Source organism: Colletotrichum godetiae (genome assembly GCF_030913485.1).
Source record: "Colletotrichum godetiae strain CBS 193.32 chromosome Unknown BDP55scaffold_4, whole genome shotgun sequence".
Lineage (NCBI taxonomy): Eukaryota > Fungi > Ascomycota > Sordariomycetes > Glomerellales > Glomerellaceae > Colletotrichum > Colletotrichum godetiae.
In genome coordinates this window covers 58,737-82,741 of record NW_026851252.1, presented here as the reverse complement: position 1 = coordinate 82,741, position 24,005 = coordinate 58,737, and the positions used below count along the sequence as shown (strand labels likewise).

Here is a 24,005-nt window from a genome sequence, read left to right as displayed (position 1 = left end):
GTGGTGGACTCTTAGCCGTTCAGTGACTCTTCGCAGAGCCCCAACAGAGAATGACATCAAACTTTTGCCGACCCAATACATAGCCCGCGACCTAGTTTGACCTCACTTCATCACAACGCTCGACTGATGCCGTTGCTCTTGCCTTGGGTGCCGATGTACCATCCATCCTTCTACTCGATGCAATAAAGCTTGTACCGGAAGACAAGCGCAATATTTCACGCACATCAAGGTCGCTATTCTCGTTATTGTCGCAGTGGGGAACATATCTCCCACTCTTGCTCTCTCTGGTCGCAAAACAGAGAGTGGGAAAGGAAGGAAAAAAAAAGGACGGAAAAGGCAGCACAGCACCACCACCACTACTCAGCCAGCACAGAGCTACCTACCTACCCTGCCCTTGCCTTCCTCGACCAACCCGACTGCAACTTCCCCACGCACTTTTGGCTCTTGCCTGTCGGCGCGCACCACGAGCCTCATCGCTCCTGCCTCGTGTGGTCGCGCCCATGATTATTCTTTCCATTTGAAGCCCGTCGTTCTTCTTCTCTTCTTTGTTTTTCACCCATTCCTCGGCCGACGAGACCTTGACGTAAAAGAGTATCCGCCACATACACCTACGGCCTGTCGGCGTCGTCTCTAGGTACCAGCGACCCAAGTCGATCCGACGTCGCACCTGCGAACCTTCATGAGGCTGTCACCGAAGACACCACCACAACCCTTCCACCTCGCCCGAGAACCATGACCTCCATTCAGAGGCATGAGCTCCAGGCTCTGGTCAAGCTGGTGAACAGCAACCAGCTACTCAACCGCCAATTATCCCAAATCTGCCAGCTCAACGGGCTCACTAGCAGCGGCGTTAAGGCGGCTCTGCAAAGTCGCATCGTCAGTGGTGAGTACTTTCCCTCTTCTTCTTCTCCTTGCGCTCTACTTCCTTGAATTTTTCTATCCCACGGTCACTGTTATGTCTAAGTATTGCCCTATGCGGCAGGATTGCTTCTCAGAACCACCCAAGGCTAATATCTCTCGTCTCTCAGCTATCGAAGAAGCCTTCAAGAACAGCGACGCGACTCGCTTCCAGCAAATACAACGAAGCATCGAGACCACACGAACCGGCTCCTCCGCTTCACCCGCCTCTCAGAAGGGTGGGCGCCCTGCCACAGCAACTCCGCCAGTCTCAATGATGCGGCAAGACCAATATTGGGGCCGTAGCGCCCGTCCCGGCGGTGCGACTGGTCCCGCTCTGCCCGGTTACGGATCAAGCAGTGGACTTTCTTTCAAGAACAGTCCTTTTTACGAGATCCAGTTCCGGGTCGGTGATGTACGCTTATGCGACGGTAGGTCGCCATTCGTTCCTCATCTTAGCCGTTGCTAATTTCCCAATCAGCTATGAGCCAGCATAGGAACATGGTCTCGATTCCAGTCAAAGTCAGCGAACATCCCCAGATCAACAGAGTTCTCGAGGACAAGTCACTGCGCATCATGGTCTTTTGCGCCGGAGACAATAGTGGCGTCCAAGAAATCGCGTTTCCTCATCAGTCGGAGATCAAGATCAATGGCAACGAGGTCAAAGCGAATCTCAGAGGCTTGAAGAACAAGCCAGGATCGACGAGGCCGGTCGACATTACGAGTTACTTGCGTCTGAAAAATGACAACAGAAATCTCGTTGAGTTCACTTATGCGTTGACTCAAAAGGTGGGTTGCCTCAAACTTGCCAGTCCGAATTTTTTGTTCCGTTCCTTTTCGCTGACACTCAGTTTGTCTGCAGAAATTCTATCTTGTCCTCAACGTCTGTCGAATCACCTCAGCGCAGGATCTGGCTAAGAATATCAAAAAGGGGCAGAAGATCCCCAAAAACAAGGTGATTGAGGAGAGTAAGTTTCGTCGATTCATTTCAAGACTATCAACAGCGGACTAAAATCTTTCAGTCAGCAAGAAAGCGGCAGACACAGACATCGTCACGACATCCCAAGTACTGTCTCTCAAGTGTCCTCTGTCCTACATGCGTCTCGATGTCCCTTGCCGCTCTGTAAACTGTTCACACATCCAGTGTTTCGATGCAACGTCGTACCTTCAATTGCAAGAGCAGGGCCCTCAGTGGTTGTGCCCGATTTGCAACAAACCGGCCCCGTACGCACAGCTGGCCGTCGACGAGTAGGTCCCACGTTTCGCCCCCACGACTTCTAGCTAACAGTCGTCAAAGATACGTCAGAGACATCCTAGCAAACACATCAAAGTCCCTTGACCAAGTTACCATTGAGCCAGACGGGCAATGGCGAGTAAACACAGGACAGGATGAGAATAGACCTACCAATGGTGGAAGCGGCGTAGTTGACGACGACGATGATGATGACGACGATTGGGGTATCGTGGAGGTCAACCCCGTTCGCAGTCGGAACTTCGAAACCCCCAACCGGTCAGTCGCCAGCACGGCAACCCCGACGACAACGGTGATGTCCCGAGAAAGCTCGACGATGCCGCGGGGTGTCGCCACGACGAGTGCCAAGAGACTGCATTCGGATAGGGTGACAATAGACCTGACCCTATCAGACGATGATGAGCCAGCCGCACCGCCTCCGAAGCGGCAGCAGTTACAGGACCCGGGATCGAGTAACTACAACAGCAATGGTTACAGCAGTAGCATGTTCTGAAGAGACTGCTTTAGCACTTCCTGACAACGAGCTGCGAGATACGGCGCATGAGGTTAGTCGCCTCAGTCAGCACGTACATATCTCCCTAGGTACCTAATGAAGGCGGATTTGAGGCTCATGTATGCGTTTTTTTTTTCCGTTTCGGCATGGGAAGGGACGGATGGATAGCTGTCCAGGCGTTAAGGAGGCAAAACATATTCCAATAGCCCCAACAGCCTTATTCAAAGGCATGAAGCAGGGCGACATTGAGCGTCTGAACAAAGCTTTACTTAGATGGTAAGGTAGATGAGATGCCCCAGAGACTTTGCCAGCTAGGTACCTTAGGAAAGCATGGGAACAAATACCAATCACTACGCTGCGGATATCGCATCCGCACAACAAGATGACTTCCACTCTGAAAACTCTCTGCTTCGTCCATGTCTTCTAGCACCCCCCCCCAATGACTAGCTGTGACTGCGTAACAGCGTATCGTTCAAGTTGCCTACTGTAATCCCTGTCGAGGGGGGATTGAAGCTCTGCTGAGTGGACCCTGGAGAGCTTAGAGGCCAGCTCCACAACATTGTCAAAGCAGGTACGTACCCGGCCTCACTCTTTACCTCAGGTAAGGTATGTAGCGCCTACCTTACGTTCGTCTATCCATCCCCAGCTACCTACCTACCTTGAACCGCACATCAAGCTCAACGACACAAAGTCCACAGCTATTCCTGTGATTCTCTACAAGCACCATTGCTTCCACGCCGAGCCGAATTTTACAATTTTTGTCGTCCAAACTCGACTCCCTTGGAGTAACGACAAGCTTTCATCGCATTCGGTTTCTAGACAAGTCAAACGAATCGCACCTCACGAAAAGCAACAACTGCGCGAACCCCCTTCCTCGACGAAGCCAGGAAGCAAGCTAGCTATTCCCTCCCCACTCTCCTTATTACGAACAGAACCTCCGCAGCAAGAGCCATGTCCTTCGAAAGCGTCATGCCGCCGTACAACGCCACGGACCCGTCGGCCTCCTTCCTCAACTCCTCCTGCCTAGACTTTCTCCTCATCGAGCTCGTGCCCATGGCCTTCCGCGTGACGAGGGACCTCGAAGCCGCGCCGACTGATGCGAATGGGACTGGGTCTGGTGCCGCGGTAGGAGGCGCTTCGGCCGATGCGCTATCGACCGTGAGCCATAGCCAGGGCGGGGGAGCAGACGGGGGTCCTGCGCCGTCGAGCGCCGACGGGGCCGCGGGCGGGAGCACAGTCAGGAAGCTTGACGAGGATGAGGAGCGGGACGCGGTGTTTTATCGGCTTGAGACGCTGGGCTATCGTGTTGGGCAGGGGCTTGTTGAGAGGTATGTTTCCTTCGTCTCCTCCTCCTTCTCTCCGCGGCCGTCTTTGGTGACGGCAAAGGGGGGGAAGAAGACACAATATTGGGGTTTTACAATGATTGGACGCTGACAGTCTATGGACTTGGTGTTTAGGTTCTCGAGAGACCGGCCGCGTTTCAACGATACGCTCGACGTGATCAAGTTTGTCTGCAAGGATCTGTGGTCGCTTGTGTTTAGGAAGCAGATTGACAACCTCAAGACGAATCACAGGGTACGTCGGCGAACATCCCCCTACCTACTGGAAATTCTGGTCGAGGGCGACACTCCAGGCGAGCGAAATAATTGGCTTGCTAACCCGGCGCATTGGAATAGGGCGTCTACGTGTTAACGGATAACTCGTTCAAACCATTCTCGAGGATGAGCACAGAAGCTGGCGGACAGGCGGTTGTTCGGGCACAGCCGGTACGTTCGAGCTTACGCCCATCTACCAATTCGACAACTTGGCTGAGGCTGACTTGTCTTACTACAGTTCCTTTGGTTCCCATGCGGCATTGTGCGCGGAGCACTGGCAGCGTTAGGTATCAACGCTACCGTCCAAGCCGAGACCAACGAGCTACCGGCAGCTATTTTCCAAATCAAAACACTGCCGTCGAGCTCATAAAACCCAGCTTCACATATCACGAGTTGCCCCTGTCCAAAACCAACGGCGCATGGCAGAATAGCAGATGGAAGTGTCTGTTCACAGCATGCAAGCGATGAAAGATTTAGACTTTTGCAGAATGTTGACCAAAGATCTGGTCATTCGAGTTGATGCTCACGGTGTCTAACTCCAATTATAAACCAGCAGCAATTATCGCCATATCCAAAATTACCGACGCCATTGCCCTACGTACCGCGGACTCAAGAGATCTCAACTGGTGTTATACGCTGGTCAACTATACACTTGCGAGACCAACAACACCTCACAGCCTAGGAAAAAGAAGAGTCGATCAGCCATAATTCTCCCTCGGTTGTATTTCATCTATCACCATTTTGGCTACATTGTTGGAAGCTGTCATGCGGCTTCCTCGAGAGGGGGTCGGGGGCTGTTACTGAAAACAAGTGTACAAAGGGGGGAAATCACTTTTGGGGGGCCTTGTGGGCGAACTCGACACCCTTCTGAATGTTGCCCTTCAATCCCGCAACCGCAGCCTTCAGCAGCTCTTGCTCCTTCTCTGTGATGTCGCCAAGGATATCGATGGCCTTTTCGGCACCGTTGGGCTGCGAACATGTCAGTGTGAGTCCGTTTGGTTTTGGAAAAGGGGCAGGATGCGATGCTGCGCAACTTACGCCAAGCTCGATGGGAACAGAGAAGAAGTCAACACCAGTCTTCTCGGCAATCTCCTTACCGCCGGGAACACCGGGGAGGTAGACGTAGCTAGGCTCAACGAGACCCTTCTCGCCCTTGAGGGCCTTGAGAACCTTCTCGGCGAATCTATCATCTGTCAGTCCCAAACTTTGACTCATAGGAGGTCCCTTTTGTACCTGTAGCCAGCGTAGGCCATGGAGAGAGTGGCGGAACCAGCGCCGTCCTTGGCCTTGACGACCTCGTCACCACCGAACTGGACACGGTTGACGAGAGCATCGTACTTGTCGTCGGCGATGGACACGGAGGGCTTGACCTTGCTGAAGAGGGGAACAATGGTCTCGCCGGAGTGGCCGCCAATAACGGGAACGTTGAGCTCGCTGGTGGCCTTGCCGGAGATCTCGGCAACGAAGGTCTCGGCTCTGACGATGTCGAGGGTGGTGACACCGAACAGACGCTGAGGGTTGAAGACACCCTTGGCCTTCAGAACCTCGGCGGAAATGGGGACGGTGGAGTTGACGGGGTTGGAGATGACGAGGATGAACGCCTTGGGGGCGACCTCGGCCGCAACCTCGATGAGACCCTTGACGATACCGGCATTAATATTGAAGAGATCGTCGCGGGTCATGCCAGGCTTGCCTAGAGTGGATTTGCCGTTAGAAGAAAGCAGCGGACGAGGCTCCGTGGTTGTAACTCACGGGGAATACCGGCAGGAATGACGATGATATCGGCATCCTTGAAGGCGGCCTTGGCGCCATCATCCTTGGGCAGGTAGCCAGCGATCTTCTGTTTGCGGTAACTTTGTTTAGCAAGCAATACTACGGGTATCACGAGGCAATTGAGACTGCGATGCAACGTACCGCATTGGAAGAGATGTGAGAGAGATCGGTGGCGACGCCGGGGGTGTTGACGACATCGTACAGGGCAAGCTCATCGACGAGGGGAGAGAGCTTGAGGAGGAGGGACAGAGGCTAGAGTAGAAAGATGGATGGTAAGCCAATGCGCACGTTATTTGCTGACCACGCGGGGTTCCGGCTTCACTGTACCTGTCCAATACCGCCAGAGGCGCCAGCAACAACTGAGAAATAGTTAGATTGACGAAGCCCTGCGCGATAATCTCGGGTGGCGGAAGCATACCGGCCTTGACCATTTTGAATGTGATTTCTTGTAATTCGGTTTGGGAGAGAAGATGGATGAAGGAGGAGGGAGGCCTGAAGGGTTCTCGCGGATTAGCGGGGTGATCTTGAAGCTTGCTCGCTTAACACGTTGAGCTCTGGCGCATGGTACGAGGCCAAGTGTGGGGAGCTTCCGCAGCTTGTCAAGGAGGGGAGGGGAGAGGCCATCGTCAAACGTACACTAGTCAGGTTAACTGGAGGGTTTTGCTTGCAAGAAGGAAAACGGATGAGAATGGGAATTCAAGAGCGGGAAGTTGTTTGTTTTAGTATGAAAGGGGAGAACAAGAGAGGAGAGAGAGAGGAGAGCAAACCGAGCCAAGGTAATGTAGAAGTAGTCTGAGCCAGCTGATACCTAGTCCGGAGGCTGTCGGCGGGGACGTAGGTTCAACCGCGGGGAGAATTGCGACCTTTGGTTTCCCACCCCTCGTCCCGTGGGACTTTGCCCGTGTCATTGGATGGAGGGGTCAAAAAGAGGGGCAACTTGGAGGGGTGAGAAGGGGACCATGGGGGGCTCCTGAGGCAGGCACGGGGGGTTCAAGTTTCCATTGTAGCTCTTGCCCGCTCCTCAGTCCTCGAGGTGAGGTGAGGTGGTAGCGGCAGAAGGCGCCAGTGATGCGCAGAAAAGCGAACCGACAGCGAAAGAGCCCGCGACTTGACAGCAGCACTGCGGGTGTAGTTACGGTAGTGTACCTCAGGTGCTGCGCCGCTGCATCCAGCAAGCCCGATCCTGTAGCTAATACTTGCGCGGTTGCGGTGCTTTATTAGCCGGACCAGTTGCTGCTTCGCTGCTTGCTCTCTGGCCCTGTTGCTGCTGCTGTCTCGGGAATCGGAGAGCTGCAGAGAGAACAAAGACAGAAGCAAGTGCAAGGTACCTTTCGGCTTGCCGCACCAGGGAATAGCTGTCGCAGATACCTCGTCATTCGACCCAAACAAAGGCAGCCACTGAGACACGCCCAGCCCGTGGAAGCAGTCGCTGAAGGAAAGATAAAGATACATTTCATAGGTACCTTCTTAGGTGCTTCCAACCAGTGCTTGCTCACCCACCTCCTAGCATGAATGCGCCAATCCCCTGCCACCCACGTCCTGCAACCAATTGCAACACCCGCCGTCAACCCCTTTCGTTCGCCATTCACCTCCGGTCTGATGCATGTGAGAGAGAGAAACGGACGAGGCTAATACGGCAATGGAGGACTAGGTATTGGAAGCTCGAATCTCCCCCGTCAACTCCCGGCCATCTGGACCAATGCCTTCCGATGTTTTCCTGCTGATAAACGGTCCCCCGTCCTCGTCCCGACGTCCCGAGCTCCAGGGGTAGCTTGTTCCTATGTATAGCCAAAACTCGGGTGCGGGAACGGTAGAAACAAGAACGCAAGGCGGCGCCCCGTTATTCCTACGGAAAGCCTGTGACGTGCTGGGCTTCATACTGTGATACCTATGATTATCCTCGGCGATGAGACAGCTCAGCACAACCTTAGCTGCGGACCCTGTCTTTCGTGTTTGGGCGGGCGAGACAGCTCACTAAAAATACATATTCATCTGTCGTCGCTTCTACGAGGTACGGATACTGCTCATGTAAATGTAAGAATTACCTACACTGCGGCACGAATTACTCACAATATCAAGAGTACGTACCGATGTGTTCAGAAATGCCATGTTAAGGGCAATTATGCAACCCCGGCTGGCAAAGTTACCCCGCCATGTATGCGCAAAGGTGCCATTCCAGGTATCTCAATCAGGTCAATGTCGGCGAAGACTTACTCCGTGCAAGACACAGATGCGTCCCCGTCTGCCATCATCCATCAATCCTCCGGCCATATTCTATGATCGAAAACTAGCTCCGCTTCAAGCATCTTCGGAGGGTAAAACAGGAAGACGTTATGGACAAAGCCGAACGGTACCCTCGACATCCCGATTCGTGCCCGTGTTCCCGAGGTTCAGCAGGAATTCGCTCTCTGTTCTAGTCGGGCAACTCCGGGTGATGGCCGAGGACCACGGCATCGACAGTACCACGACCCGTAGTCCGGCTACTGCGATGAGATGCTCTATCGACATCGGCCTGTTCGACCACCATCTCTCCACTCCCGCTCCGAGCTTTTCCTTCCCGTGTAGGCGCATGTCATGGCACAAGATAAGGTAGACTCAGCATGCATCATCCTCACCGTGCAAAGTCATTGGCCAAGAGCCTCACGAATCTCTTACACGCATGACATCAAACGAGGAGAGGACAACACTCTTTTGGAGCAAAACGAAAAACCAGTCCCAGTCATTATTTTGTGGCCTTTGACTCAAGCTTTTGATTTGTTTCGCCTGTGTCCCTCACAAAAAGGTATTCTCTATTTGCTCGACGTAACGCCCAAACCAAGCCCTGTGTCTTTCTCTTTTTTGTTGTCCAGTCCGCCCGCTTAAATCAGCATTTCAACATTTATGCCTCAACATCGGCAGCGGCGGCGGCCTTGGCCTTAACACCGCGGGGCTTCTTCTCGGGGGTGGCCTTGACGGCGCGCTGGGAGCGGCGGATGGCGGAGACGCGCTGGACGGCAGCCTCGCGGAGGTCGCCACGGTAGCCGCCGGCGGCAGCCTGGCGGGCAACGGCGGAGTAGGTCCTAGGGTGAACCGTCAGTATCTTCTGTTCCCTCGAATCCTTGGTGCTTTGCCCGTGCAATGTGTCGCGGTACGACACAGTGGTGGCTGCTGCGGTGGTCTAAAACTCACTTGCGGGAAGACTTGTTGCCGCCGTAGGTGACCTCGGTGTAGCCCTTGGAGGGCTTGTTGGAGTTCTTCTGGTTCTTGCTGATCACCTTGACACCACCCTTCTCGTTGGGGACAACACCGATGGCCTAATCGTCACATGTCAGTCATCTCTGTTCTGCGTGGTGTTGCGGATTATCGCATCGTTCGAGCGAGGGAGGAATATCGAGTTCGATCGGTCTGGATTGTAATCGTACCTTGTCGTTGACGAATCCGGCGTACTGCGATCCAAATTAGCTAAAGTTGCCCTTAACCCCGCCAGTATTCTGACGACTCGATCCCAACATACCTTGCGGGAGTGCTTGTTGACCAGGTTAAGGGGGTCGCGGGAGAGCTGGAGACCGCCGGCGTCGTTGCGGTTGACCAGGAACGCATTCTGGGCGCCTGTATCGGGAAAATCCAGATGTGAGCAAATTGCGCATTCAGGCCGTTTTCGGCATTGCTGGCAGCAGGGCGCCGTGGTGAAACTTACGGACGACCTCCCAGATCAGGTCGGCGGAAACGTTGGGCAGAGTGGCGGCCATTTTGACTGATTTGAGGGATCACGGAATGGTTGATGAATACCTTCACGATTGCTCTGATGCCGGTCTGCGTGTTCGTAGAATTCAATGGCCTGAATTGAATGTGTGGGCTATCGCTTAGCAGTCGCTTTGCGGACTAGCGCCTCTTGGGCCCACTTGTTCATTCGGCGACGCCACACCGAGTTCCCCTCCGGGGCACAAAAGCCCTCCTCGGCGGGCCGGTCTGAATGTGGCTGGTGATGGCGGTGCAATTGACCCCCGAGCCGGACAGCGCGGGCTCAAAGCACAACCTCGTAGGCTTGGTGAGACGAGAGATCTTGTCATGTAAGTCGATCATTTTTCCGGGTCTCTTCAAGTGACTTCCATGTTCTAGGAATATTTCAACACGCTGTCGCCAATAACGCAGTTTGACCGCACAAACTTAGGGCTCCAATGTACTAGCATGCGGCAGACTTATGCTCCTGTTCCGGTCCTTTCAAGATCCGGAAAGTAGAGTCTTGCGTCTGTTCCAACATATGTAAGGACGACATGACCGTGATGCTTAGTTTGACGTGGAAAAGTCTACCACGCTTCTAGAAAATATGCAAGTCCATAGTGTCTAGGTGCCCAGCATTCAAGCATCTCTTGAAGAAAGCTTTGATGACTTCCAACGTCTCAATACCAAGTGCAGCCATTGTTTACCGTTCAAGACCTTGATGCATATGAATCATTCGGCTTGATATTATGTCACTGCGGCTATTCTAAAATTCGAGTAAAATTTGTCCCAATGCCAAGCCGTGGAATCATATCCCGCCGGGGAACAAAACCCTGGGTCTTCTGTGGGATGTGTATGTTTAGCCTGTTGTGGGTGTAATACTTCATCACCATAGGCCTAGTACTTTGATGAAGGGCTGAGGCCAGTTTAAGCTGCAAACTCTATGGTATCTAAGGTAAGATGATCAAGTATCAACCCATCTATCGGTCTCTTTCCACAGGGCAGAACACATGTGTTCGTCTGTCAGAGGCACTACGAAGGTGGGCATTCTGACCTGCTTCACCATCTCGCTCGGCACATGAAATTGCCATTATATATGTCCGCAATGCCAAGTCACCTTGACATGTTGGCCGGTAATATTCATGTTGTCCGTGAGCCATTGAGAAAGACAGTGGTGACAAGAAGTGTTGCCACTTGAGCACTTTCGAGAGGCGTTCCACTCTTGATTAGTCAATATCGCTATGCTGTCAGACGGTGAAGATATGCCCAACGTCGGTGGCGCGCCGGGAGACAGGATCTACTACATCTAGAAAATCATCTTCAAGAAGGGTTCTCGTCTGGATTATGTCATCGTCATGTTATCCTATTCATTTATCGTGCAGACATAATGCTGTGTCCAGATCATTACTATGAAATACACGGCCCAGAGGTAAATTGCGTCTGTATGTCCGAACATCGCTGGTTATCTCCAGGAATTGAACCGTCCCACGCATGTCAGAATAGCTCAAGTACTTTTCGAAGGCTGGCTTCCCGCGCTCAGGTTTTAACGAGCAACCAATGGAAGAATGTTCGGCGTAGGTACAACTCCTCTATCATCGAATTTGACGGCGACACTCACGGATAGTTCCGATGTAAATGTCGAAGCTGGGTCACATTCGCTCCTCAAAAGCAGGCCGGGGTTATCAAGTCATCAGTGGTCGGAGCTTTCGGGTATCTCCCAGGACTCTGTCATGCAAAAGCGTTAGTTGCGTGTGTCATGCAAATTGCCTTTCATCTTCTCGTTGCGCGCCGGTCTCAACCACGAAGAGTGTTATTGAAGAGCATGTCCACAGATAGTTAAGGTGACTCGCCTATGGTTATCAGCAAATCCTCGATATACTCACCTTCGGTAAAGACCAGGGACGCAGTGTAAGTACTGAGCCAGCCCTCTTGGATTATTCAGCGGTCTCTGTTCGGTACATAGCACAGGTGGTCCTGTGGGTAGGGGGACCCAGCTGGCGGGGGTGGGACCTCTCACGTGACGCAAAGCTCTGCTCGTCGGCATCAGTAGTGACCTCCTCCCATGCGGCCCTGGCCCCTGCCGTCGGTACCCTGCGCCCTGCGCCCAAGCCTTACGTACGCCCTCGAATGCTCCATGCCCGGCCGACCTTAGTAAGTGGATCCCCATGGAAATCAAAAAGCTGCAGGATCACACGGGAATACGGGGGGCAGTGACAGCCCGAGTCCACCTTCAGCGACGCTGAGTCTCTGAGAGCTCTCTTCCATTCCCAAAAGAGGCCAACCAGGGGGGTGAGCCTGAGTGGTGTTAGTGTCCAGCGCACTTACGCAGCCCGCACCACTGCACCTCCACATCATCGTACGTCGGTCGGTACGCCTGGCTGATCGCCGAACTTCACCACTTACACTTCCATTCCGCATAACCTCACTCTGCCTGGAGTCAAACGCGACCGTTCTCCTTGCAGGCCCCGACATGATCGTTTGATCCTTTCGAACGGCAGTCCCCTGACCGTTTGCGCCAAACAGCCACTTTCTCTGTGACTTCTTTTCCCCACACTCTTCAGTTTCCTTGTCTTCCGTTCTATTCCATTTCAAAATTACCAGCACCACTTCTACAAGCTTTTCGGAGCGAAGCCACCGAGGCAGCCGACGATCGCGAAGTAACCACACCAGCGCATCGGCCAACCAGCCAAAACATCATTCCATCTCGACCGCGCACCCTCGAACCCGAAAGTCACCCAAAATGTCGTACCTCCTCTACTCCGTCTCCTTCCTCCTTCTCGTCACCGCAACGGCCCTCTACTTCACCCGCGGCCACTGGCTCCACCACGTCCCCGACCTCCCGATCCCCGGCCGCGACTACATCTACTCCCGTCTGCCCTCCTCCTTTACCGGTGACATCGACGCCGGACTTTCGAGCTCGACCTTTGACTTGGCAGGCAACGTCGAATCCGGCGACAGCCGCGCGGGTCTCGACGATCGCAGCAAGAAGGAGATCCTCAAGATCATGAAGAAGCGCCGCATGAAGTTTGACGACGCGCGCAGGGTGTACATGGAGCAGCGATTCAAAGCCAACGGTATCGGACCGGACGGTAGGCCTTTGGATCCCAAGGCCGTGACGTTCAGCTAGGCGAGATGTGCGCAAACCAGAGAGAGCGAGAGCGAGAGCGAGAGAGAGAGAGAGAGAGAGAGATGAAAAGGGGATATCCGACATGAATCGGATAGACGGGAAACGTCTTTTGCAGCATATATTTGCACTAGACTGCGATATGGATCACCCATGGCTACCGTTCCATCTTGTTCGAAAGGGAAGGGCATGATTACGACATGGGACTGCCTCCGAACGCTTTGCTTGTGCAAAGCACTACTCAGCATTCTCGAGCGGTCCCACCAACAGCCACCAAACTTATCCCACGCCGAAACAGGCTCCGACTTACTTCCCTTGCTTCTCGACATTCCATTACTCATAGGGGCAATCAGGCGTTGCAGCGGTCCCTTCTTCCTCTTCTTTTTTCTCCATATTCTATGTTTTTTGGGTTTCCCGGTAGTGGACGTTTTTAAGGGTCTACTTGACAAAGCCTTCTTTGCGCCGGTAAGGATCGGCGTCTTTTTTTGGGTACCGTCTATCGGAGTAGAACTTGCGTGATGCAGTTTCAATGGATATTCACTCTTGTTCCCGATCTTCGCCCCTCTTTCTTGACTTTGTGACTCGACTTTTGACCCGGGAGTTAGTGTCGGTAGAATGCATTTCTTCAAGCATTTACGCAAGCCCCGATTTCTCTTTGACTACTTCCACCATGTTCTCACTCGAACCTCATACCATTTTGGGGTTGGCAATTTGGACCTTTGATAGAGTCCAGATGCGCTACTAGCAATTATACCCTGGGCCCATTCTCACCTATGAACCGCCAGTCGGCTTCGTTCCCATCATATCTCCATCATCCACCCATCCTTATTATGCCCAGCATTCGAAACTGCTGGTTCTTATATGTACAGTCAAAGGTATGGCAACAAGCCAAGTATTACAAAGGTCTAAGAAGTGGTCTCTTTAGCCGTTCACTCGTAGCCGTCATATACTGAAGCGCGTCCAGCACACTTTGGACCGGCTCTCTCAGTTCGTCTTCTTCGCCTCGGCGGCAACGTACTGGCGGTCATCGTCGCCCTCGACCTCTTTTTGGATGTCCTCCATCTCCTTCATGTTGGATTCCCACGTCTCCTTGGCCATCTTGGTCTTTTTATTGAACCAGGCTAGGTCGGGCTTGCGGTAGGTGCCGCCGAGACGGTCCCAGAGGGTGGTGAACTGGCCGTAGTTGTAGCTGCGAGGCTCGTTAGAAGCAGGAAAATTCTTTCTCTTTTGTGTTGTCAGAACTTACTTGAAGTACAAGTGGTGGGCGGTATGACACGCGGAGCCGTTGATGATGGGGTTGTCGGTAATATACTCGCCGTCGTGAATGAGAATGGTCCAAAAGTTGATAAACACAAACAGGGCCACGTATGCCAGCTTGTTGAGGGGAAACAGCATCGGGTAGACGTGGTAAGGGACCGACTGCGCGAAGCCATCCAAGGGGTGGAATGCGTGGCTGGCGTAGGGCGAGGGCATGATCCACTTGTGGTGAGGTTTGTGCAGGTGCTTGTAGACGAGCGGGAGATGCAGCCACCGGTGAGCCCAGTAGATGCACAGGTCGGTGAAGAGGATGAAGAGTGGGAACTGGGCGTAGTCGTACCAGCGGCCGGGGCCCTCCTCGGTGGTATCGTAGAGCTTGCAGTAGCCGCGCACTTCGGCGACGAAGGTGAGCGCGGTGCAAATTGCCATGACGGGCATGGCCATGTTGGCCTGTTTCATCTCGAGGCGGATCTGGTTTTTGAGGAACTTGGGGTGGCTGAACGTCTTCTTATCAAAGATGAAGATATACGACAGGGTCGCGAAGACAAAGTAGTTGAGGATGCCGAAGAACCTGACATCATTTGCGGTGTTGGTAAGCCCGGTCAAGAATGCGGTGGGTGTGGTGGAACTGTAGTGGCAACGTACCATGTGACGAGGAAGAGGGATGTGAACTGTCGGAAGATGTTATCTCTTGGCCAGGCGCTCATGTATGCGGCTTCGGAAGGCTCAAGGTAGAGCATCTGTGTCGAGGGCTTATACTGCCATGTCGAGATCGGTTGCGCCGTGGCGTTGGCGTGGTGAGGGAAGTCGTACGGGGCTGAACCGGCCGGTAGGAGTTTGGCGTAGAGCTGGTCGCCAATAAAGGTGTCGACCACCTCGAGAACGACATCCATAATGGATCGATTCGAAGAGTAATCGGTGGATGACCAGTCGCGTTGTTGCGGTAATGTCTAGAAAAGCGATCGCAGTGGAGGGAAGACGGACCGGCTGTCACGTATACGCAACGGAACGGCACGAATCGAGGTCGCGGCCGGGATAATTCGGTGGGGTCCTGGATTCATCGAACGTTTAATAGAAATCCTGGGGCCATGAGAAGGTGGGCAGATGCGCTTTACCTCCGGTTTAATGGGCCTGGCTTCCGAGCGACGGGTATACAGCAAGGGGTGGGATCGGCAGCGTTTGCTTTCACGTCGGTAAGAGCTTCCACCAGAAGACTTGGACAGGGATATTGCTGTGAGCTTTGTAGCAGACTGCAACTCGTGCTTGTCCAACGTTTGCGAGGCGGGGGATGAGTGAGAAAGTGCCACGACGGACGCCGAGAGACTGAGCCAACGTCGACAGTCAACGGCTTCTTCTCTGACAATGGCCTGATGTTGGTTGAACAGCGAGGCTCAAAGAAAAAGGGGACCAGAACACTTAGGTTTAGGTTGTCAAGGTTGTCAACGTTTCTGTCGAGGGACCTCGACGCTGGCACGTACCCGATCTTAGAGTTTGGGGGTCAGGGTACAGCTGAGATGGCAATCAAAGACCAAAGAAAAGTGTCAAGATGGCGAGTGTTGCTGTAAGTCGATGCCGAACAAGCTTCCAACGAAGAGGCAGCAGATTTTCTTGGGCGGGATGGGCCCTTCTTTTAATTCCATCCGACCCATCTCCAGTCGCAGGCGGGCAACTACGAAACTCGGGTGAGTCGGTGTAGGCAGGCCCATTGCATCCTTGGAGAGTCGTCCGAGGTAATGTCCCAGTGGGCAGTTCGTCACTTGGGGAATCGCATGATCCAGCGGGATGGGCTTTCCCAAGGCCCGCGTTGACCAGTTTCTGATGTTGGACTTTTGGCTCAAGTTGGGTGGGAAGGCCAGGGAGTCCACTGGCGTAACCCATTGGCGAATCAGAAGCAGCCGACTCGTATTCGGTTTCCTGAAAAGTCATCCACTAATATCGCGCCGCTGTGGTTGGGGTGGTGGTCTGATTTGACGATACTTGCGCTGCAAGATCTGGATGGTCTGGCACATTGGTTAGTGCCATCTCTCTACGTATGCCATTTGTTTGTTTCACATGTAAAGACGACCAACCAGTGCAGCATCAATGTTTATTGAGGGTCCATTCCTTGGTGCTTGTCAGGTAGCAGTGGTGGAACCTAGCCTGTCGACATGATTGCCGTTGTAGGTCAATTCTGCATCACCGCCGTTGCCAGTTGGTGATTCGGGGTCCAGCTAGCCTGGGGTGATTCTATGTTGTCGGTAGTAGGGTCTTCTGAAATGTCTAGATCCACATCATATCCTAGGCCGGATCATGCGGACATTCCTGGCAATTGAGAGGTCGCTGCTAGGCGCAATGAAATCAATGTTAATGTTGTCAGAGGAGTTGACGATGTTCTCAGGCAGACCGTTGGTGCCGTCTTCTCGGGATCTGGACAGAGCGTTGCGGAGCGTGCGGAGGTATCCTGTGGATGCGTTGCAGTACTAGGTATGTACAGACGAGTTTTCAACCATGTGACAAGCTCTCAACATTGGTCTAGTAGAGATGTTGGCATGGGGAACAGCTTGTTGTAAGGTCACCCTTACACGGAGGCTGATCATAGCACTCTTGCTGCTAGATGTATAGTCACAGAGGGCGTCTAGAACGTCTGCAAAATCGCGGTTGAACGTTGAAACGAAGCGTGTTTGCTGATTGTGGGCCACTGAGCACCGGCGCTTCGGCGAAGTGACCGGGGTCGTACTTTATGGCTATCCTGTCGAAGTGAGCTCGGTGAGCCTCAGACTGAGGATATATCGGCAGTGCCTTGCTCTTGGTCTTGATCCAGTGAAGACATGAGAAAAAGTTGGACTCTCCGCCGGCCTCTATATGCTGACTGATGGGCTTGTCTGGTACGTAGTTGCAGGCACGCTTGCGATGTGGGAAGTAAAAAATGGCAATAGGAGGAGATGGAGGACTGGTGGGCGGTACAGGCGTGACAGGAAGGTAATACATCGATCGGTGAACCTGATCTTGACCGAACCTCACCTGTGACCCACCATTTCTGCTTACCTCAGCTTGAAATCTTCTCCAATCTCCGCTCAATCGGCTTGGGCTTTCTAATTCTACCCGAACTCACCTTACCCTTCCGATTTTCGAACCCCAACGCTAAGGCACCCAGAACTGCCGCCTTGTTTGTCCCGGGACCGCCAGCTGATGTTGGGGGGGGGGGGGGGGGGCACCTCATCATGCTGCCATCGCCAACCGCGCTTCACACCCCTCCTTCACCCTCATGCCTCCGCCACGCTCAAGAGCGGTCTGGCCCTTCACTCCGAAAAGGTGCACATCCCCCGACAGCTCACGTAACTACCTGGAATAGACTTTGGTCGTGATATGTCAATTCGGAATAATGAAGATTGATGCAGATTAACGGAACGGGATGACCGGTTACAGTTAGGCTCAAACGTGGAACTTGGGGAAGAGCAGCCTGTCGTGCCTGCTTCATTTGGTTTCGTTTGGTGGTGTTGGTGATATGATAGGTAAGCAAGCACTGTGTAGGATTGATCAAGAAGATATCTGCCCGACCATCGAGATCTACTGTGTGTTTCTTGTCTATTCTCAACTTTCAGACAAGGCAACATGAGAGGTGTCCTCATCTGCAACCTAAGCCGTTGTGTCAGCCTCCGCAGCTGTGTGGCGTGGCATGTTATGGCTGCTGATACTGTCTACGGATAGTGTGTTGCACTTTGATCAATCTAGTCATATTAATGTCGACAGAATGATTTTGCGCGCGTACTAGTCATGGGCAGAATATGTACAAGAGTGGAAGAAGGAAGGAAAACGAAGCGAAAAAAGAAACCATCGTCAAGAGTGTGCGTGGAATGAGGCAAGACTTGTGTTACCGCAACAGCTGCAACAGAGTCCCCAGAGTTTTGTGTGTGCGCGCGCGTGAATAAGTGTCTAGTACCACCGTAATCGCGCTAATAATGGCATTGCATGGCGCATGCATGCGACAACGGGAATGCCTCTATGACATTGTGTTGGCGATGCCGAGACGCGGGGGGTCGCCGAATGTTCTACCAAATGTGCGCGGGTCTACCTATTCCGAAAGCCATCGTTTTCACCTTTTCTCCCCTTCGGCATCCTCTTTCTCTTGTGTACCTTGGTAAATGTCAGAAAAAAGTTAGAACCCAACTGCATCCAAAGTCTAGCCCGACGGGCATGGAACGTTTCGACAGCTTCCATGGATGGGAAAAAGGAGGATGGGATGGGCCACAGCACAGGCCAAGAGCCATGATCCTTGGTGTGTGACACGGCGGGCGGATGGCCGAAGAACGCAACATGCTTGGTCGCCCTCCCAACCTTATTACCTGCGGGGGGCTTCATCACTCATCATGTCCGCGCTGCCCGCCCCAACTATGAGATGAGAGGGAAGTGTCCTTTATGGGCGGTTCATGTTGGATATCTTGGATCAGTGGCTACAACTACTCATACAGTGTAGCTATGAGGTGAGGTCACCTACCTTAGGTGAGAGGCAGTCTCCTCACCTTGGCTCACCGAAAACCTGTCGCATCCCGAATAGGCAGTTGTCGTTCACTCTGACAGATTATTCGCATTTTGGTGCGGGTTTACAGACGTCTGCTCGTGTATACGAATACTGCGTTAATATAAGAACTACAGTCTACAGACAACAGGTACTCTGTAAGGAAGCTGGGAAGGTATGTAGGAGAGAATAGGGAGGCTTCAAGCGTAGGCGCAGGCGCTAGGCCGCTAACAAGTTAGCTAGGTTGACGCAGGTTCTCCCGGTTCTCAGACGTCGTCAAACTCTCCCTCGTTTCCATCTTTGCTCTGCGGATACCAGACCAGACGATCCACCACGGGCACAACCCTCTCACTCACAGTCATCACACCCACCACACACGCCTCTCATCGTCTATGGAGAACTGCGCAGTACGGCACGGATACTTCCATTTCGTACCTTGACCCCCCTATCAGCAGGTTGCTTCTGCTGTCCCTCCTTCTCTCTCTCTCTTCCCCTCTCACGCACACACCCCCTTTTGCTAAACCCTTGTCGTGCCTCGCTCCTCAGCAGCCGCCCTCAAAGCTAGGAAACCCGTCACGTCTTTCAATGGAACATTCTGCATCTGCACCCGCACCCGCAACCACAACCCATGGCCCACCCATCCACAGTTCATAGCTTCACGCCCTCAAACCCTGTACTACATGTTATCCACACTCTCTTGCACCCCCCTTCCCCTAGTGGGTTGCGGCTTGCCCTGGCCTAGTGGGTGGTGCTTGGATGCTTGTGCTTTGGTGCTTTGGTGGGTGCCTCACTGCCATGCCAGTCGTGGATGCCACCTCGTCGGTCGCATCTCCATGTTGCGCATCTCCATGCCGCAGCGCTGCATCTCACGATAACTCCTCAGACTGTCTTCTTCCGCAATACCCAACCCTGTTGTCATACCTTGACCACCTATTTGCCTGCCCGCCCTCACTTCCCGTCTCATCTCATCCCCTCACACTTCCTTACATCTGATAATGCTTTTGGACTTGTTAGTTGGTTTTGCAAGCTGAGAGCTTCTTTCTGGTGGCTACTGCCCATAATAAGTGCATGCAGGCGAATCCCCTTCCCGCACAACGTCTCTTGTCTCAATTGCACACACATCTGGGAGCGCGCCGGCAACAAAGACCATTGCAGTGATACATGGCTATGAACGGGTTGTCTTTGGCCTGCTCCCGCCAGGGTTGTAACATCCGTCCGCAGCGACGTACGTGCGAAGAAACAGCACTTCTAGTCTGAAAGTTTGGGGGCCGCGAGTTTGCACAGAGCTCTGCCGATGTTTGGGAAAACGGTCGAGCGGGCTTTCTTTACCGGACAGAATCTGCTTCAACGTACTCCCATCACGATCCGAGTTGGTTCTTTACTAGTGGACCAAAAGAAAATTGTCCGATGCCAACGCCGGAACGTAATGCTTCCAATTCTGGGAACGACCATCTGCGTACGGGTATCGATCGAATATGTCGTCCACAGTGTTTAGCAAAGATTGGTGACGTCCTGAACCATGATCGTTATAATCGTCTTGCTCATCACACGGCGTTCGACTTCTGACCAGGCCATGACAGTTGACTTACTCGATACTGTGGATTCGTCGCTGTCGTAGAAATCAATATCCATGAACATCGCAGTGCACCGTATGGCAAGCATGTAAGCAAGAAGTCTACGCAGCACGATATTGATGATGCAGACTGAGTAGTAAGGATCTCAGGGCAAGCCAATGGAGACAGGCACATGGATTGGCACATCAAATCTAAGGGATTGGCCAGCCAGCTCAGGGTAACATATCGAGTTGCTTACGGAGTACGGAGTACTTGCCTTGGCTACTGGGAAACGCAAGTAAGGTGTCGGTAGGCGAGCAAAATAGAGGCTGGTGACGAAGGTTTGCGAGTGAGGTACGCACGAGGTACGGAGTGCGGGCTGCACCTGCACCCCACCGCCCCACTAGTAACACGCCCCCGCTCCGAGAGCTAGCGTCAACACTAAGGCCCCCTGCCCTACTGAACCGATTCAGTCGCCGCCGTCTAGGTGCCCACGTACCATATCCCAAGCCTGGGCAGATTGAAACCTAGCACACCCCGCTGGGAGCAAGCGCCACATGGAAAGAGACCCACCTTTAGAGCCAGCTCACCAAGATGGAAATAAAAAAGATACAAAAAACATAGAAACGCACAGACCTGGACTCCACGTCTGTAGTGGTGTCCCAGTCGATACCTGACGCTACATGGCCATCGCCCGTGATGCCTGCTTCGTACCCCTCAACGCCCGCCTACGGTTCCCTAGTGCCGTACCTCTGCATCTTGAGCATGTATCTCAACTGACCCTGCTACTTCCCGGTCGTCTACCTCTAGCTTGGCGTGCACCTGGAGCCAGGGGGGGGGGGGGCGGCACAGAGCAGTTCACCTCTGATGGGACCCACCTTTGGATCAAATCCCCAGGCGGCTCCCATCCGTCTTCTTTTTTCGCCTGTGCACCTTGCACCTTGCACCGTCTCCTCTCGTTCCACTCGCCAGCCTCTTCAGGACGGGTCCCTTTCTCTCCTTCCACCTGCTTTGCCTAACCCGAACTTTTCTTCCCCTTCCTCTCTTTTCCCCCATCTCCGCCGTGACAGACTCGACACGCGCGCCGCGCACATAACATCATCAATCGCGAGCCCAACGCCTTTCTATTCCATCATCCCCTTACGCCAACCGATTCCCTGACGCATCACGCATCGCGCAGCGACCATCTGCGTCTTTCTGACTGGACGGCTCTGCCGCTGTCAACGCAACTACCCTAGACCTTACCTAAGGCAAATCGCGCCTTGCCTCAGTGCATCCAGTCGATTGAAGGGGGCCCATAGCCGCAACACCTAAATTTTCCGAGCCACGACAACCTCAAACCCAAACCCGACGCATCCTTTTCATCATCGACGCTCGAATTGCGGTTTCTCTCGGTTTTACTTTCCCTGACAAACTTCGCCGCTTCAACTTCATCAACACCAATTACCCCACCGGGCGCGAATTGTTTGTTTCCAGACTAGAATAATCTTGTCGACTCCAACCGCAGCCATGTCCATGTATCCGCATCGCGCCATGGGCGCGGTGCCCCCCAACAACTCGGCCCGACTCAATGAGCTCCTCGAGCAAATCAGATCCGAGTTCGACACCCAGATGCGCCAGACCGAGGGCTATGAACACCAGAGTAAGACGATTGCATTCGACACCTATCGTCAGTCACGCTAACGAATTGTCCAGTCCAGGCTCAGGTTCAGGAGATGCAGCTTGTTAGAGAAAAGGTGTACGCAATGGAGCAGGCGCAGATGAATCTCAAGCAAAAGTATGTCGATGGAAGCATTCGCGAGCCGAGACCGTCCACAAGAAACTAACAACATGGCTTGAACAGATACGAAGAGGAAATCGCCATGCTCCGCCGCCAGCTTGAGGGAGCTCGTGGAAACGCGCCTCCCAGCATCGGCGGTCCTCCTCCCCACGCGGGCCCGTCGCAACAGCCCCCCTCCATCACCCCCGGCACCGGTCTATTCAACGGTATCATGACCGGTGGTGGCCAGGGCCAGCTGGCCCCTCCTCCGCCCCCTCCTCCCCCTCAAGACCAGCAAATGGGCCCGCAGCATCAGATGGCCCAGGGACCTCCAGGTCTGCCTGTCCCGCCTCCGCCGCCACCTCAGTCGCAGCAGCCTTTCCAGCAATACCCCCCGGGTCCCGGCGGCCCCGTATCTAACGGTCTCGGCTCTCAGCCCCCCCAGACTACCGCATCGCCGGGTCCGGGCAGACGTGGAATCGGAAGACCACCTGCAGCTGTCGGTCCGGCTACGCCCCAGATCAACACTCCCATCCCTTTCCCGGGCGCCACCCAGTCGCCTCAAGTCAGCCATCCTACTCCCGATCACGCGCGGATGGGGGGCCCCCACGCTCCGCCTGTGGGAAACGCCCTTGGCGATCTTGACCCTGATCGCCTGCCGCCTCACTCAAAGAAATCGGGTCACGACTGGTTCGTCATCTTCAATCAACACGTGCCTCGCATGTTGGATGTCGATCTTGTCCACACTCTCGCACACGAGAGTGTAGTCTGCTGCGTGCGCTTCAGCCACGACGGCAAGTACGTAGCCACTGGCTGCAACCGTTCCGCTCAGATTTACGACGTTCAGTCTGGCGAGAAGCTCTGTGTCCTTCAGGATGACACTGTGGATATCACTGGCGATCTGTACATTCGTAGCGTTTGCTTCAGTCCCGATGGCAAGTACCTCGCTACCGGTGCCGAGGACAAATTGATCAGAGTAAGTTTTGGCTGAAGAGACATATGGGTACAGGGCAAACTAACTTTGTTTTCTTTCTTAGGTTTGGGACATCCAGTCTAGAACGATTCGCAACACCTTCTCCGGTCACGAGCAAGACATCTACTCGCTCGACTTCGCCCGCGACGGTCGCACGATTGCATCTGGCAGTGGAGACAGAACCGTCCGTCTCTGGGATATCGAGCAGGGCACCAATACTCTCACCTTGACTATCGAGGATGGTGTTACCACTGTTGCCATCTCTCCCGATACCAAGTACGTTGCCGCTGGTTCCCTCGACAAGAGCGTCCGCGTTTGGGACATTCACCAGGGCTACCTGCTCGAGCGTCTGGAAGGTCCCGATGGCCACAAGGACAGCGTCTACAGTGTTGCCTTCTCTCCCAATGGCAGAGACCTCGTCAGTGGCAGTTTGGATAAGACGATCAAGATGTGGGAGCTTAGCACGCCTCGCGGCTTGCCTAACCCCGGACCTAAGGGCGGCCGTTGCGTCAAGACTTTCGAGGGTCACAGGGTAAGTGGCTTGCCTACAAAGTTGATAATTAGATTGGCTCACACATTTAGGACTTTGTTCTCTCCGTCGCGCTTACCCCCGACGCCGCTTGGGTCATGTCTGGATCCAAAGACCGTGGCGTGCAGTTCTGGGACCCCCGCACTGGCGCTACGCAGTTGATGCTCCAGGGACACAAGAACTCGGTTATTTCAGTTGCGCCTAGCCCAACGGGCGGCTACTTCGCTACCGGCTCCGGTGACATGCGGGCGCGTATCTGGTCTTACCGAAGCGTCCAGTAGGAACCTGTCGCTCCGTCATGGCCCGAATACATGTATCTGAGGTAAAGTTGATATTTCTTGGCGAAGGCTTGTTTAGTGGCCAGATATGTATACCAAACAGCGGATGTCAAAGAGAAGAGGTTGGGTTGCTCTGTTACTAGGGAGGGTTTCGTTTGCGGTGGAACAGGTTGTCCCTGTCTATGTCTTGGAATATTCTCAAAGAGAGATGCATAGGCCGGTAGGGGGCGTACAGGCAGGGACACGTCGGAATCTCGTAGCAAATAGCCGTCGCTAATGAAAGATTTGAAACTTTATATGACTGTCGTTTATATGATGTGTTGTTAAG

General features: G+C 53.6%; 8 protein-coding genes across 8 annotated transcripts; 4 read left to right on the top strand and 4 right to left on the bottom strand.

Moving 5' to 3' along the window:
• Positions 1–732: 732 nt before the first annotated feature.
• BDP55DRAFT_542371 (MIZ/SP-RING zinc finger protein) lies at positions 733–2,642 on the top strand (the record flags this gene model as incomplete). The annotated part of the gene is made up of 6 exons (XM_060568310.1): positions 733–883; positions 1,029–1,328; positions 1,379–1,686; positions 1,760–1,865; positions 1,920–2,145; positions 2,195–2,642. 6 exons carry the CDS (start codon positions 733–735, stop codon positions 2,640–2,642), a joined length of 1,539 nt encoding a protein of 512 aa, XP_060434865.1.
• A 951-nt stretch (positions 2,643–3,593) lies between these two features.
• BDP55DRAFT_723799 (transporter particle component) lies at positions 3,594–4,607 on the top strand (the record flags this gene model as incomplete). The annotated part of the gene is made up of 4 exons (XM_060578796.1): positions 3,594–3,970; positions 4,100–4,217; positions 4,319–4,408; positions 4,476–4,607. 4 exons carry the CDS (start codon positions 3,594–3,596, stop codon positions 4,605–4,607), a joined length of 717 nt encoding a protein of 238 aa, XP_060434864.1.
• A 184-nt stretch (positions 4,608–4,791) lies between these two features.
• Positions 4,792–6,174, bottom strand: BDP55DRAFT_646179 (lactate/malate dehydrogenase). The gene is made up of 3 exons (XM_060573688.1): positions 5,471–6,174; positions 5,276–5,420; positions 4,792–5,206 (listed from the first exon to the last, which is right to left on the bottom strand). Exons 1-3 carry the CDS (start codon positions 5,917–5,919, stop codon positions 5,066–5,068), a joined length of 735 nt encoding a protein of 244 aa, XP_060434863.1. The 5' UTR covers positions 5,920–6,174; the 3' UTR covers positions 4,792–5,065.
• Positions 6,175–8,745: 2,571 nt separating this feature from the next.
• On the bottom strand, positions 8,746–9,819 carry BDP55DRAFT_256096 (ribosomal L28e family protein). The gene is made up of 5 exons (XM_060566306.1): positions 9,687–9,819; positions 9,504–9,598; positions 9,412–9,435; positions 9,179–9,303; positions 8,746–9,069 (listed from the first exon to the last, which is right to left on the bottom strand). The coding sequence occupies exons 1-5, from the start codon at positions 9,736–9,738 to the stop codon at positions 8,889–8,891; spliced, it is 477 nt and encodes a 158-aa protein (XP_060434862.1). The 5' UTR covers positions 9,739–9,819; the 3' UTR covers positions 8,746–8,888.
• Positions 9,820–12,449: 2,630 nt separating this feature from the next.
• On the top strand, positions 12,450–12,836 carry BDP55DRAFT_626852 (uncharacterized protein; the record flags this gene model as incomplete). The annotated part of the gene is made up of 1 exon (XM_060571681.1): positions 12,450–12,836. The coding sequence occupies one exon, from the start codon at positions 12,450–12,452 to the stop codon at positions 12,834–12,836; it is 387 nt and encodes a 128-aa protein (XP_060434861.1).
• A 981-nt stretch (positions 12,837–13,817) lies between these two features.
• Positions 13,818–14,983, bottom strand: BDP55DRAFT_542270 (fatty acid hydroxylase superfamily protein; the record flags this gene model as incomplete). The annotated part of the gene is made up of 3 exons (XM_060568299.1): positions 13,818–14,022; positions 14,080–14,661; positions 14,736–14,983. 3 exons carry the CDS (start codon positions 14,981–14,983, stop codon positions 13,818–13,820), a joined length of 1,035 nt encoding a protein of 344 aa, XP_060434860.1.
• Positions 14,984–15,273: 290 nt separating this feature from the next.
• BDP55DRAFT_255975 (uncharacterized protein) lies at positions 15,274–16,232 on the bottom strand. Its single transcript, XM_060566305.1, has 3 exons — positions 16,160–16,232; positions 15,569–16,090; positions 15,274–15,457 (listed from the first exon to the last, which is right to left on the bottom strand). The coding sequence occupies exon 2, from the start codon at positions 16,014–16,016 to the stop codon at positions 15,612–15,614; it is 405 nt and encodes a 134-aa protein (XP_060434859.1). The 5' UTR covers positions 16,017–16,090; positions 16,160–16,232; the 3' UTR covers positions 15,274–15,457; positions 15,569–15,611.
• Positions 16,233–21,473: 5,241 nt separating this feature from the next.
• BDP55DRAFT_255922 (WD domain-containing protein) lies at positions 21,474–23,977 on the top strand. Its single transcript, XM_060566304.1, has 5 exons — positions 21,474–21,780; positions 21,834–21,915; positions 21,982–22,873; positions 22,935–23,402; positions 23,453–23,977. Exons 1-5 carry the CDS (start codon positions 21,648–21,650, stop codon positions 23,678–23,680), a joined length of 1,803 nt encoding a protein of 600 aa, XP_060434858.1. The 5' UTR covers positions 21,474–21,647; the 3' UTR covers positions 23,681–23,977.
• Positions 23,978–24,005: the final 28 nt, after the last annotated feature.

Coding starts and splice junctions, on each gene's coding strand:
- BDP55DRAFT_646179 (XM_060573688.1), bottom strand. CDS start 5,919: ATGACCCGCGACGATCTCTTCAATATTAATGCCGGTATCGTCAAGGGT. Junction 5,421..5,470: donor ATGGCCTACGCTGGCTACAG/GTACAAAAGGGA, acceptor GACAGATGATAG/ATTCGCCGAGAAGGTTCTCA. Junction 5,207..5,275: donor CTGTTCCCATCGAGCTTGGC/GTAAGTTGCGCA, acceptor ACATGTTCGCAG/CCCAACGGTGCCGAAAAGGC.
- BDP55DRAFT_255975 (XM_060566305.1), bottom strand. CDS start 16,016: ATGACTTTTCAGGAAACCGAATACGAGTCGGCTGCTTCTGATTCGCCA.
- BDP55DRAFT_256096 (XM_060566306.1), bottom strand. CDS start 9,738: ATGGCCGCCACTCTGCCCAACGTTTCCGCCGACCTGATCTGGGAGGTC. Junction 9,304..9,411: donor CCGGATTCGTCAACGACAAG/GTACGATTACAA, acceptor TGTGACGATTAG/GCCATCGGTGTTGTCCCCAA. Junction 9,070..9,178: donor GGCAACAAGTCTTCCCGCAA/GTGAGTTTTAGA, acceptor GGTTCACCCTAG/GACCTACTCCGCCGTTGCCC.
- BDP55DRAFT_255922 (XM_060566304.1), top strand. CDS start 21,648: ATGTCCATGTATCCGCATCGCGCCATGGGCGCGGTGCCCCCCAACAAC. Junction 21,916..21,981: donor CAGATGAATCTCAAGCAAAA/GTATGTCGATGG, acceptor TGGCTTGAACAG/ATACGAAGAGGAAATCGCCA. Junction 22,874..22,934: donor CCGAGGACAAATTGATCAGA/GTAAGTTTTGGC, acceptor TTTCTTTCTTAG/GTTTGGGACATCCAGTCTAG.